General features: G+C 35.2%; 1 protein-coding gene across 2 annotated transcripts in view; it reads left to right on the top strand.

Annotated features, from left to right (window-relative positions):
- The window catches only part of LOC149804496 (uncharacterized), a 57,396-nt gene that overhangs the window by 14,484 nt on the left and 27,008 nt on the right, over window positions 1–15,904 (top strand). The window contains exons 2-5 of one of the 2 annotated variants that reach the window (XM_089940710.1): window positions 91–308; window positions 1,191–1,271; window positions 2,213–2,444; window positions 3,367–3,478. In XM_089940710.1, coding sequence (XP_089796836.1) covers window positions 91–308; window positions 1,191–1,271; window positions 2,213–2,444; window positions 3,367–3,478 — 643 coding nt within the window. Of the gene's footprint in view, window positions 1–90; window positions 309–1,190; window positions 1,272–2,212; window positions 2,445–3,363; window positions 3,479–15,904 lie in introns of both variants that reach the window. The other variant, XM_089940709.1, reaches the window with a different exon arrangement.

Raw genomic sequence — 15,904 nt, 5'->3', positions numbered from 1 at the left:
TATGTAGAAGAACTTCTTTAGCGAGAGCTGACCATTCATTCCATGGTCTACTGTTGTTTATTTATTTATTTGTTTATTTATTTATTTCAGAAAGTACATCAGTTGAATTACTTAGTTTAGAGCATCCGCCTTCCTATCGACAACGTAGGTCAGACGACTGTTCTCCTGACCATATTGGTGTCCGGTTTACTGCAGACAATAATGAAGTCAAATTGTCGTTACAAAGAAATTATGACATTAATGTGAACGCTCCTTTGTTTGTCAACATCAATGGCACAATTACGCAGGAAACTCTCGAAAATTCGGAGGTGAGAATCTCATTTGATCCTAATAAAATGAATATTTTAAGGTCACATATCACATAGTTATAATCCAATAATTCTTAAAGGGTGTTGCCATTTAAAAAATTTACCGCTAATATAAACTCAAACTTTTGGGACACGTGTAAATAAGGTTATTTTGTTGAGGTGGAGGGCGGGGGTGTTGTTTTTATTTTACTTTTCATCCCTCTTCTTTTCTATGTTGACTTAGCATTCCTATTTTTTTCTTCTATTAAATTTAGACGTCAGTCAAAAACAGCCAGACAGATTACCTATAAAATTAGAAACGTAAACATTTCTTGATTGTTCTAGATTTCACAATAGTTTGCGCAATTTATACAAAACTCTTTCCCGAAGACGCATCTTACGTGAGATCGTCTCATGATTAGGTGGATCTAAACTCTAAACGTGCATAACAAGTAACGAAAGTTTATCACATGAAGATTATTGTATATTGCCATATTTGATAAATAGCGTAGGCATTTTTTCCTGTTATCAGCTGCTATTATAAGATTATATTCTTAAGGTATGAGATCTAGCAAACGTTTTAGTATGACTTTTAAGACTTCATTTAACAGCTTAAAATCCAATAATTTTAAAGGCTGTTTACATTTAAAACATATTCCTTCTAGTTACAACTCGTAACTACTCGGTTGCAACCCCTTTAAATAAGAAAACTACTTTATTAGACAGAAAAGAATGAGTTGTTATTTCTTCTATGAAAAAAATCCTTACTGGTCAACCACCTTGTCTATATCTCCTAATTTATATCGCGGCTGAATATTTTGGAATAACAAACGAATCTACATTCGATGTACCAATTAAAGTAATTTAGATTGTTTCACTGTGATTCATCATTTTATACTTCAGAACGTTGCTGTTTACCAAGACTTGGAGAGCGGCTCTGCTGTCTTGGTTCAGTGTGTCCCAAGCACGAGGAAATTCGAACTGGTAAAACAGTTATATTAAATAATTTGAAACTTTCATATAGGGCACTGATTACCTATATTATATTGTATGTTATTGTATCTTATTATAATGCACTGATTACCTATATCATATTTTATCTTATTGTGTCTTCTCCTTCCTTTAATCCGTGTTTACTGTACGGCAGTCACTCAGTGAGCTTTTAAAGTAAAATTGGAACATACAAAATGTGATTATAGTTACATTTAACGAATGGGGAAGCGATAAGAAATCGTGCCAGTTTGTCAGTCTTATAATGGATAATACAGTTGTCATGTTCGTGTTACTTTAGGGAACCCAAGTTAGGATTCTTTATTCAACAACATTGAAAAATAAACGTACCGGTCCACCCATCCCCGCGCAAAAATAAGTTTGATAATTTGTTAAGAATATAGTTTTCCCTATTATTGAGAAAAGGACTTGGTTAACGCTGACATTATATATTTAGGTCATAAAATATCATTTCTTGAAAATAAAACAAAACAAGAAAATTTTCATCTGAAAAATATGGAAATTGTGGAATGACACGCAGACACTTGCCATCAGTTACCTACTAAAAGGTAGCCCCATGTGGCTTAGTGATCTTATGCGCTCGCCTTTACCAATCACCTATGACTTCGTCAGATCAAGCCTTTGCTTCGGCCAACGTTGGTATGTGTAAAATCTGCCAGTAGCTTCCGGTGGGTGGTTGTTTCTTACCAGAGTTTTCACGGCCTCGTCCACCGTCATTTATGCTTGCCGTCATATATAGCATATTTTGTGTTGAAAATGGCGTTAAATCCCAAACCAACAACAACAGACCTACTAGCAGATAATCAAGTTTTCTTTTTTTGAAATTTTTTAACTTTGATAAAAGCGCCATCTCCAAATTTAATATAAATATTCCACCAAGAATGTGTAGTTTACGACCCACTCTATCGTTACAGTTTGGTACTTTTTATAATGGTTCTGAAGAGCTGATGATAGAACCCGAGTTAAATGAAGGACAAGAGGTGTTCCCGGCCGCAATCCTGGATGAGGTTGAAAGTCGGGATGCTAAATCAAAGAAGGAACAAGTCTCACAAGATCAAGATCTCAAGGGGAAATTCACTATCTCACACCACGTAATATACAAAGGAAAGACGATGAGACCTAAAGAATCTGATTTCATATTGAAAGGTAAAACTTAATTAGCAGACCATTCACCAATTATTTACTTTAAAAACTTCGATAAAATTTAGTCTTGTAATATCTTCCTTTAAAAAGATGTGCTCAATTTGATCCTCAGTACAGTGTGTTAGTCAACATGTCGGGATCATTATAATTGTCCATGTGTTCGCTTTCGTTCAGTATTATTCATCATCATGGTTATACTATATGTGAATGCACAAAATCAAATGTTTAAAATATTTATTTATTCACATTCCGTATATGAGATTTCATTTTAATAAGAACGGCTTGTTGAAGGAACGTGTTATAGATTGCTGACGAAAACAAAAGACAGAATATACATGTGTGTGTGTTATCGTCCCTGTCAAATGTATTATCTTGTTTTTTTAAGTACCATTAGTCTGAGAAAACTAGACAGTAGCTTACCTTTGATTGCCGGTTCTTCCCGGTTACTTCACCAAATATACTGGCCGCCATGTGTAGCCTACCATGTGGTAGAAAATGGTGTTACGCTCATAACAAGTATTACAACAATAGCAACAACATATAGTCTCGCCTGTTACACATATCCGAGGAGTAGGAGACAGTATCCTAGTGATAAAGATCGTCGTTTTCCAATGACATCCCTTTCATAAAATAGTTTACTTGTAAGAGAAGAATAGAAGAATTAAATTTTAAGACAAATATATGATAACTACACATAGTGAAATCAAGTTTACGACAAGAATATCAAAATCAGTCATGATAAAAATTAACTTAATCGCTGTAATCGTTTGAAGATACACTAAAAATATTTTCAATTCATGTGGGAAAGAAATATCTATGATACATTACATTATTTTATCCCCCCCCCCCCATTGACTGTCAGAACAAATGGTTGTCTTATTGGTTTCATTGATTTATTGACACTATTTTTCTCCATAAACAGCAGGTTTGCATCCAAAATACCGAGCTGGTACTGGTCACATTGCACGCAATAAACGTGCGACTACTGCGTACCAAGTTGAACTGTTGATGGTAGCGGACTACTCTGCATATAGTTTGTAAGTATATACATCAAAATGCTTTGAGCAACAACAATTTTGATGAGCCATGTCTATACGTTGTCTATGTTGCAGAAAAATGCGAGACAACGAGAGTGATGTCGACCGGCTTCTTAGTCGGCATGAATGCAAAGCGTTGAATTTACTTTTTTTTTAAATTAATTTTTGTAAGCACGTAACTCTGAAAACAAGTCAGTAAAATGAGAGATAGAACTAAAATGGGAGACATTAGTTTCAAATGAACCGTTATATCTAGTTTATTTAAAATAGGGTTATTTATTATATGATTGCGCTCCGAAGTCTATTGGATACGACTGTAATACAGTGATTCATTGTATCTATCAGCGCAAGAAATTCGTTGACAAACATACAAACTATTGTCACTTTTGTTATTGTAAACTATCATCATTTGGAACCATTGCATTATATGTAATAGCTCGATATGAACAAAGTTAATGACCTGAATTTTGTACAATTTCAATTCTTCTTAAAGTAACAATGTAACTGTAAACTGTAGCGGCACGGAACAGAGAACAAATATTCTAGTCATGTTGACGGTTATGTGTATATATATATATATGTATGTATATATGTATGTATGTATATATATATGTATGTATGTATATATGTATGTATGTATATATATATGTATGTATGTATATATGTATGTATGTATATATATATATATGTATGTATATATGTATGTATGTATGTATATATGTATGTATGTATATATGTATGTATGTATATATATATGTATGTATATATATATGTATGTATATATATATGTATGTATATATATATATATATATATATATATATATATATATATATATATATATATATGTATGTATATATATGTATGTATATATATGTATATATATATATGTATGTATATATATGTATATATATATATGTATGTATATATATGTATATATATATATGTATGTATATATATGTATATATATATATGTATGTATATATATGTATATATATATATATATATATATATATATATATATATATATATATATATATATATATATATATATATATATATATATATATATATATATATATATATATATGTATGTATATATATGTATGTATGTATATATATGTATGTATATGTGTGTGTATGTATATATGCGCAGTTTTTAAATAGATGTAAGGAAATATTTCACTGATAAAGTGGAAACATTTTGTGTTGTCAGGATTATTTCTTGTAAAATATTTCCCATTGTTTAAAGATGTCCTCTAGTTAACATTACCATACAGATTATTTATTGCCACGAAAACCCATATGATTAATAAAGTTAGTATTCTACATTGCCTTTATAAAATCTTACTGTAAACAAACTTAGTGTCATTGGAAATTAATTTCGTCATTTTCTAAGGATTCTAATGACAAGATCTAAGCTTTGCAAAGGAAATTAAGATAGTAATTGAAGCTAACTAAAGGAAACAATCTAAGATGGATATTTCAGTTCTCTATCGTTAAAATATGCAAGTGTTTGGCTGTGTTTCTTATGTGTTGTTTCTCAGTATTGACGTACATGGATCTTTATTTTTCCCACTGGGTATATTTATGAGCTGGGCCATATATTTGGGCATATATAATTTGACTGCCAAGAGACTTCTTCGCTGCTTTGCCCATCTTACCGTTTCCTGTTTTGTGCACGTCTTTTCATGCCATACATGTAGTTTGCTTTGTTTGATGCAAATCGAGTTGTTAATTGTATAACTTAGCAGCAGAGAGGTTGAACAACCTCTAATTGGTTCACTCTCCATTTCGCAAAATAAGCCTTCCTGGAAAATCGCAAAAAAATCGCGATTGCCTCAGTATCCAGTATAAGACAACCCTGTCAACAAACTTAATAAACTCTAATTGACTTACCCAGCCTATCGCTGATAAGCTTTCCTGATCGCGGAAAGTCTCAGCGATCATGTCGGTGCCAAGTTGCAGACAGCACCTTCTCTGCTGCTGTAAATTAAATCATTATTATATCAATAATGGCTAACCTCGGTGAAGCATATACCACTAAATTAGCACGAGAGCGACTAGAAGCAAATTAAAAAATTTCTTCCTGTTCGTGATTCTACAAGACAAAAACTTCAAGAACGTCAAGAAGCACAAGTTGAATTTGCTACGGTACAGAACTGTTATTTAAACCCATCACAGCCGTTACTGAAAAAGCTATATGGGGAGGTATTGAGGATGAGGAGGAGAAGAAGGGTATTCTTCCAGTATTAAAACAAACCGCTGCGCGGGCTAAAAAAACAAAAAAGATTTTACGACATCTTACAACTGATATAGCTGCAGCTCAGCCTCCTCCCGTCGTTGAAGAAATACTTGAAGGTATTGGTAAAATTCGTACTGAAGTCGCCGACGTGAAAAAAAGAACTTGCGCCTAAACCCAAACCAGTAAAAGAAAATATTGAACTAATTGCAAAATTTAACAAAGGTGTTATTCAGCAACTTAAAGAAATTGAAGAAGGGGATTTACCCGCTGCAACGTTAGCAAGTATAACTCAAAAAGTCAGAATTTTAAAGCCAGAATATGCTACCGTGAATAATTTCATGAAATGGATATATCGTGTATATTTTAACAAAAAAGAGGCTAGAAATGATGATCCAAAATTTATGAATTGTGTAAGGGAAATACAAAGACTTTATAATGAATACAGCTCACAGCCTCAACAGCCACCAACTCCCTAATCGCCACTTGAGCAAGAGTCTTATCAACTTCCTCCCCCCCGCCCGCAACAAACAGAACAATCAAAATCTGCGATTCGACCTTCAGTAATGTTTACTGACGAAGCTCTTAATACTTTTACTGACCGAGATAAATTAATATTGCTGCGCATCATTATAATTCTAAAGAAAATTATCTGAAATCTGAATTTGTTGAAAAAGTAAAACCTGGAAAATGATTTCCTGTATTATATTTTGCTTCTAAAAATTCAAGTATTGATATGAAAAATCCAGGGTATCTAAAATTTAGATAAGATGTAATCAGAGCGAAGCAACAACAAACTACTCGACTACAATCTCCAGAAGAAGAATTTTACGATGCGTCTGGTGCTGCTGGTAGTGGTTTTGGAAGTGGTCTTATCACTTGTCCTAATAATATTCTCGAGGATGTACAACGGTTAGAAGTTCTCATAGGAGGAAAACGAGTTGGAAATAATTCTCCGGAAATAACCAATCAAGCAGCTGATATTTGTCGACGATTATTTCAAGGTGGTATCATGGACAATGTTTATCGGGAACTCATTGATGAAATCGTTGATAACTATCACTGTGACTAGTTGTTATCGCGATTAGATAAATGAATAACAAATAAGATTATACATAATGCTCATCGTGAACCTGTAGCGGTTAGTGATAAATTCGCGATTATCAACCAATAAAACAACTTACGGAGATGGACTCGGTGATGTTGTTCAGGGTTTATTCAGAAGGATAGCCCCCAAATCAATACCGATCGCAAAACAATCATCAATGAAAGCTATTGACGTTGTTTGTAATAAAGCTACTGGTGCTGTTAGTAATGTTGCCAGTAAAGCGTTATTGGCAATCAAGGACAGACTAGCACGATTAATACGTAATCCTAAAGGAGGTTCGCCAAAAGCGGTCCAGCCAGTGAAATTACCAAGCACTGAAGTGATGCTTGTAAATGTCAGTAAAGTAATAAATCAAGCCGCAATTCAAAAACTAGCGGTCTTGATAAATCAAGGGGCTGAACAAATAAATACAAGTCTGATATCAGGAAATGGTTTTCGTGTTAGACGATAGCAAATTATAATAAAATGTTTAAACGTATATCCGACCCAGCGTTTGACATGGACGCACCAGTACTCGGGGATGAGTCGATGTGTGATTATCAGTATTATTCTTATGAAGCAGTATCGCCAAATCAGCGTGGACGAATTGAATTACGAGTTCAACATTCAAGTAGATATTTCTTGCCCGCTGAAGCATTTATTGAAGTCGAAGGTGAACTTGAACAGAATACGGAGCTAATGTCAGAGTTGGCTTTGTTAATAATGGCATCATGGCGTTATTCAAAAGTGTTATATACAAGATTGATGGAAAAGAAATTGAGACAATCCAAGATAATGTTGGCGTTGCTACAACGATTATTGGGTCTAGCAAGATATTCAGATGATTATATTAGATCAGCTGGCCCCACTATGATGTTCGCCAAGGATAATGCTGCCATCCTGATGGGAGACATGGTATTGTAAGACGACCAAGAAACTTTGCCAACAACGCTGACGCTGATGTGTGGCCGGTGGTTCACAACAACCCAGATTATAATTTAGGATTTAGAACACGTCAATTCATGTTAAAAGGTAATCGTAGGAGATTTTCATGTGCAATTTCACTGTCCCACATCTTTGGATTTTGCAGAAATGTCCGAAAGGTTATTTTTAGAGCCAAGCATACAATTGTTCTTCATCGAAAAGATGATAATGATGCTATCTGGCGAGAAGATGGCGCTGCTGCTGGTAAAGTAATATTCTTTAAACTTTCGTTGTGGATGCCGGTAATGACTCCATCACTGGCTGAAGAACAGCGGCCACTTTCTTTTCTGGATCAAGGCGGTAAATCGATATTGTCATGGTTAAAAACAACTACCAATAGTGCTCAAAATCCCGTCGACGGTTTATTTACATGGCATATAGCATCACAGAAAGGTGTTTCTGCACCAAGGCATATCTTTGTTGCTTTTCGAGATGCTGCACGATTAGACAATCAAGAAAGAAATCCAATGATATTTGACAAACTTGGTGTCTCTGAAGTATCTTTAAGAATAAAGGGACATCAAGAACCATCAGAGGATATATTATTGAATTTTGAAAATAATTATGTAGTACGTGTGTATTATCGTTTGACATTTATGGGACGATCAAAATATAGACACTGGTTTACAAATATCACAGTTAGATTTTACAACACTGTACCCGATTTATTACTTTCCGCTGGAACATCTTGATTTAGTTAAGCAGTCTGTCGTTGTGTTGTTAATTACAGAGCAATTGCTGTTATACTCAGCAACAATTCAATGTTGCTTGAAGGTGTTGGCGGGCGAATGAGTCATTGATGTCCCAGTGGAAAATATGTAGACAATTAGACCAACCGAGTTAATTATAAAAATTTCATATAGTCACGTTAATGTCACTTTTTTAACTCCCGATCAGGTGAAAAAATTACAATTAGAAAACGCGAGCACATGCGGAGTAAAAATAACATTAAAGCGAGATCAAATTGCTAGTTGTGGTCCAAACAAGTTATCGTTGACTAAAACTCAACTAAAACATTTCAATAAGGCGCAAAAACCGGAGTTCAATTTGATTTCGCTCCAAGTGCCATCAAAGACGTGATTAAAACCGGTGGTATATTTCCACTTCTCGCAGCAATACCAGCATTAATTGCTGCTGCGGCTCCAGCTGTCGCAAAAGCATCCGCGTTAGGCGCTGTTGGAACAGCTGCTGGGATGGCATTAAAGAAAGCAACTGGGAAGGGAATTTTACACAAGGAAAGCTTAATAAATAGATCATCACGGACACAAAAACCAACAAGGCGCGAAGAAAAGTCAAATATGCCTCAGCCGGGTCGTCTATGACTACCAGTGGATCAATACGGAGCGGGTCTAAGACTTCCAGGAACTCCACCATCACGGTACCCCAAACGTTTTTAAGTGTTTCACCGATGTCAAATTTTGATTTACTTGATGCTGATAAACAATGTAATATAAAAAATTTAGAGGTGTTTTATGCGAGATCAGTTACCGAGCCAATCAAATAACCCAGAAACAAGAATTATTGATCTTGATAACAGCGATGGTCCAAGAACTCATTGGGTTACTTACGCGATTGATCCACGTGGAATTGTTTATTTCGATTTGTATGGGTTAGTAACGCCAGCTGAATTTCTAAAATACGTACAAAGCACTCCAAGTACTCCAGTTTGGTACTCAACGCTACCAACACAAACATTAACCGATCCACCGATATGCGGCCGTGAAGTAATTAATGTACTTGACGCGTTATCGAGATCAACCAAACCACCTCACAAAGTCGTGCACGAGTATACCTCAGCATTTTAAACAACCCTTAAAGATAATATGGTTTATATTTAACGAAGATCTCTCAGCACAAGTTAAAGTAAAAATCGCGATGATATTGATTTATCAAAATGTGCGACTAAAGATGAAATTGATAATCTTTTAAACGTGTTCGGGATAGACCCAGATGAGGTTGTTGTTTTTCAGGATCGATATGGCAAGCTAAAAACCAGCAATGTGAGATGGAATGACATAACTCGACGAGCACTCGGTGCGGTCACGGATAACATCCCTGTGTTTACTGACAGCGGAAAAATCAGAGACCCAAGTATATCATTTACAATCATCAACAATAAAATCACAGTGAGTGTTGCTAATCGTTTAGAAAATACCGGTGACACAATGACAGGTGAATTCAACATGAACGGAAATTAAATAGTGATGTTAAGAGATCCAACATTCGACGAAGATGCCGCAACAAAAATATATGTTGACGTTAACTACAGCACCGTTGATGGTAAATTATCCACGTTTCGGGCCGAGTATGATGTTCACATAAGCACGTTTACAAATATCCGTAAAAACTTTAGAAAAATTAATGAAACCGCAGAGGAATTCATTGGTACCCCGCTCACCGTTGACACAAAACTCTCGATATAAAACAAAAAACATTGTATACGATTAAAAAAAAAACTCGAAGATGTCGTAAGTGGAATTCCTGAGATTGTTAACAAAATTAGTCTAATTAAAATCCCACCTGGAGTAACTCCGGGGCATATTACTAACATAGTATACACGGTATCGTCTGGATTCGCAACATGGTCAAAGCAAAATAATACTATCAAACATACCGCAACAGTCACTGGTGTGTACAGGCTGACTGTGTTCAGTGCTGCAAAATTTGAGAGATTTACAACGTATCCATGGCGGCATTCAACCGATAAGTTTTCTGGAGTTGTCTCTATATTATTAATAGCGGAACCGAAAAAACATTTATACTGGAAGCAGCAGATAAGAAATTAACCGCAACATCTTACTGGTGCTGTCTAGAATTTATAGCTGAAACACCTCAATTGGTTACTGCGTGAAATAATAATGGCGTTGACGAAGTCAAACACGGCGTCAACAACATTAGAAATTGTAGAACAATAATATAGATACGATCAAGTACGCGAATGGCAATCAAAATTAAAAAATAACTTCATCGAGAATACGTTAAAAGTAAAAAAGTACAAGCGGCGTGTAATCGCGCTGGATGCTATAGTTTATTCAGTATCTGCGTTAGTTGCGTCCACCGGGATAGTGTTATCAGCGCTAACGCCAGTGACAACTGTAGTAGCAGTAACAATATGCGTTTCATCATCGGATGCCATCGCTGGTGTTTTTAATATTATCGCGAAAAAGATATCAACGTGCACGAGCACAAAATTGCACGATTATGTTACAGGATTAAACACGGCCACGGACGCATATTCTAAATTATCGTCGCTGATATCAAGCCTCAATGATGATAAAATATCAGATTCGGAATTCTTGTTAATGGTTAAGATATACAATGAAGTATACCATTTGAAAGAAGAAAAAATAAATAATGACAGAACTACTTCAGCAGATAGCCTCAAATACAACTCTGCCAAAAACCACGATGATAACAGTAAGCTCAACCAAGCCTGATTTCAGTATTAATTTTCCAACTGCGATTCGGGTAAGCGAAATCACGTTAGCACAGTTGCGAACATACCTCAGTTGCCCAAATATGAGATCAAAATCATTTGGTGGATTACCAGCAAATAATTCGTTTGTATTTGCAATTAAAAATAAACTAGATGGTACACACGACTGGAACGTTGTTAGAATACCAACCGGGTGCTATCAACTCGAAGAAATCAATGAGGAATTAGCGCGTAGAATAAAAAATATCACAAGAAAGGAATCCAAGATAGGAAAAACAGGTCACGAACCAACACTGTCTTTCGCGATCGAGATAAACTTCCCGACTACACCGTGGATATATATCAGTCATCGATCAGAACAGTGATATGATGGCCTGAAATTCCACCTGAATATCAAGGACCGCCAGAACCTACCCTGGATGAATTTACCACTAACGTGAAACAATTTATAACGGAACCAGAGAATGAAAGAGAGGAAGCGATTTCAAAATATTTACATACTTATTTTGGCAAACCAGGACAAACCATGGTTTGGACTTTAATTTATTTAAGAGATCAGATGATGATGAATCGAGATTCTTTGTAAACGAAAAATGTTTTTTTTTAGAAAAAATTACTCCTGAATTTACACGTGCATTTGGTAAATTAAAGAATTTAGTTGCAAGTATTACGCACTATTATTCTGATCATCTAAAACAACAAATTATCGAAACAATTCAACATGCAAATCAAATCATGGATGACATCGAGCATATTAATCGAGCAATTCGTAAACAAATAATAAATTTTAAACAAGAAGATAAGGCACTCAAGTTATATAAGGCATTTCTTGATCATTATAAAATAACCGAAAAACAATTACTGACATTTTGTACTACCAGCACTTGCAACCGATGAAATAAGGAAAACTCTCAACGATCTAATCAATGAAAACTTCCCTAAAATACTCGATGCGGCGAGAAAGATTACATCACAGGCATCCATTCTCCGATATAACAATAACCCACACGGAGAAGGCCGACATGTATCTCCGGAAATCGTAAATATAACTCCAACGGTCGCGGTCAATCTTGTGTCTGATGTAATTGATGGAAGTTTCAGCACGGACACAACAATATCAAATCAAGCGAAGCAAGGATTTATTCTTTATTCGTTCACACCAAAAAGAACCACCCGGATTTTTGATTGTACAAGAACCGATCAATCCGGTTTATCTACTATGTCATAATCTACTGTTATCAAGAATAAATTTCAAACTAACTGACCAGTCCGGACATTTGTGGGATTCAAGAAATAAGACTGTAAATATAAATATATATGTTAGATCTTAAGATCTCATCGCAAAGATTTTCAATCTTCAAATCTGTGATTTTCAAGGATTTCCAATCGTGAAAAAAAAAACAGCGCAAAAAAATAATTCTGCATTCATTTGATAAAGTCAACTAGGCGGATTGACAAATCCTCTTCAGATTTCACAAAAATATTATAAAAAATTTATTTTTTACTGAAAATCGGGCTGATTTGTTAAATCTGAAGGGTATTTGCGTATAAAAAAAATCATGTAAATCGACTGATTTCTCAATTCTGATAGGGTATTTAGGTAGTAAAAATCGTGCAAATCTAACATGTAAGTGAAAAACAAAACAAAAATATAATATTTTACTGAAATCTCAGAAATTTATTTTTTACTGAAAATCTGACATACTACTTTCACTTTCATTTCCACGTCCTTGATTTCATCAAGAAGTCTAACTTTCGTTTTAATTAGACAGAATTTTTCCTAGTTGCCTCAAGAGTATTATCTTCTGTACTTCATATTCACGAGATAATTCTGATCTAATGTTTTCGATGCACGAGAGAGAGAGAGAGAGAGAGAGAGAGAGAAATTCCTTGACATCACTTTCTTTTATTGTTGCTAGTGATTGAGACATCGCCATCTGAATCTTCTTTATAAATACATACTGAGATGTTAGCGTATATGCCCCTTCCTCCTTTTGTTCTTGCAATGTTTCAAAATCAGAAATAATTTTGTCAGGATTGAATTCATCAGATATATTTATACCGTCGCGCTCTAATTTTTTAATAGCAGAAATAACATTGATATTTTCGTAATTCATTATTTAGTATATTATATATATACCGAATATTATATATTTAAAAGAAAAATATTTTACACAAAAAACGACACAACCCCATATGAACGAACAGTAGCTTACCAAATGATGCTACCAGGCTCAGCGGCACGGAAACACAATCCCCAAGTGAACCCCTGACATCTCAAACAACAGTCTAGAAGGTTCAGGAGGGCGTGTTTGCGAAGACGTAACATTCCCCATGTGAACCCCTAGCTTACCAAATAATATGCTAGAGGATTCAGAGGAATACATATGGACAGCACAATATGTAATATATATAACTACGGCACATTACCCATATGAGCTCCTAGATTGCCTTATGACATTCTAGTAGGTTTGACGAGTAACATGTAATCTAAATTCTAACTTATCCTATGGACAGCACAACATATTTACCGTGCCTCTCCTAGATTGCCTTATGACATTCTAGTAGGTTTGACGGCAAAGAAATAATCTTAATTCTAACTTATCCTAAGGACAGCACAACATGTAATTTTTAACCATAACTTAATTGTAAGGACAGCACAGACAGATACGGGTTATTTTCTACACTCAACAGATTTGCACACCCTCTCCCAAATCAACCCAGGAGGTGCAAAATAGCACCGCCACGTGGTGATATGGCGGAAAGGTCTGTTTGTTGTTGAGTTTCGCGAAAACCCCAATAAGAAAATGGGGTAGTATAGTATATAAGCTGACTGATGCTTGGAAATTGAAGCATAGCTCACGCCATCTGCGTGGCTTATTTGTTGTTTTGTATTTCTTTTTTTCTTAAATATAATTGCAGAAAAAATGAATAGACCAGAAACCAGACGGATTCAGCAAAACAAGTATATTGTCTGTGAAAAAAAAAAGTATTTATCTTAAATAAACGATTACACTTACCCGTGTTGACACCCCTTGATTTTATCAACAGGAAGTAATCATATACTTCCGTGTTAACCAGTACGGGTATTCTGAAATTAAGGACAGAGAATTATTTACCCCACAATAAAGAAACTGGGAGACGGTTACGCCACGAAGTCATATGTTTCAGACAGTTACTTTTGGATTGCAAGAGAATAATACAACTTGAATATAGTTCTACTTAACAAGTCCGATTTATTTATTTTCTGGATAATAGGAAATAGTGTGTATTTGTGCAATCTTCTGGAAGTCAGCGGAGAGAACTCTTTCATCGACTTTTACACAATTGCGGCAGAGTTATCTCCATTATCTGTATCTAACACTATTGAGACGTAAGATAACAAAATTTATTGTTTGTATCTTTTTGAGTACGCCGATTTATGTATTTTATTTGCGACTTTTTGTACTGAAATTATGCAGATGTCAAAATACTTACCAGCCGTGTTCATAGACTGAAATATTATCTCTTCGCCGGTTTCAATATTGACAGATCTTACTGCTTTCCTAGCAATTGTTTTACATCTTCCGGTATTCCCGAATATACAATTTTCGCATTGTGTAATAGCTTGAAGATTCTGTAAATTATTATTAAGTTTTTGTCCATCAATATGATTGATCACAAGACCGTCTTTGATCTCCCCGTAGAAAAACCTCGAATATGAACATATGATTGTAATACTTCTTTTTCCCAAAGGCGAACGTTAGATAACCAGCATTATTAACAACACCAACTGGTTTTTTCCGCTGACAGTGTCTGATTGTACCATCACGATATGCTTCTTAATTCTTGATGATGGGATGTGGGACAAATTCTTTTTGCTCCATTTATATGTAATATTTTTTGTCTAAATTATAACTTATCTTTAAATCTAGCTATGTAGTCTTCAGGGTTTCTTATAACCTTATCAATGACCAAGACAGAGTCAAGATTGTTATTTTTCTTGTCATAATAACGTTTTAACTCTCTATACCGTTTACCGTGAGACTGCAGCCAATGTGGGTATGTGAAAAAGCTTGCCAGTAGCTTCTCGTGGGTCGGTGGTTCTTTCCGGGGTTTTCCCGGGTTCTTCCTCCACCATTAATGCCGGCCGCCATGTATAGCCTATCGTGTGCTGAAAAATGGCGTTAAATCCTACAACAACAATAACAACCGTCAGACTGCACACAGCTGTGTTTTACCTCTAACTCCAACACCACACAGTAAGCAGGGTTTTGGACCTAGACTGCCTCTCTTTACACTTTGCGAATGTTGTCCGCAGAATTCATTTACGCAAGATTTGGTACAAGGAGTTGCAGATCCTATCATCAACCATTTGCACTGATTCATTATATATAGTATTTTTTATTTAAATACTTGTCTTAATTATAATATGGAAGAGTTTGAGAGATTATCCACAATCAAGCCTTGGAAAACTTCCAGATTCGATCTTGACAGACTAACCCCTGACGTGCGGAGACGAGCTCTGACTGATCTGATTAATATTAGCAGAGATGCTAAAACAGAATTTTGTGATGATGGGGCATCTCACACGTGGTTGACATTTAAAATTTTATGCGATGACGTCATTGATGCTACAATGAGCGATACACGTACCAAAACGATTATCGATTACCTTGATGATCAAAAATAATTTTTCA

Source organism: Sinohyriopsis cumingii, chromosome 2 (assembly GCF_028554795.1).
Source record: "Sinohyriopsis cumingii isolate HCF-2022 chromosome 2, ASM2855479v2, whole genome shotgun sequence".
Lineage (NCBI taxonomy): Eukaryota > Metazoa > Mollusca > Bivalvia > Unionida > Unionidae > Sinohyriopsis > Sinohyriopsis cumingii.
This window is presented reverse-complemented; position numbering and strand designations above follow the sequence as displayed.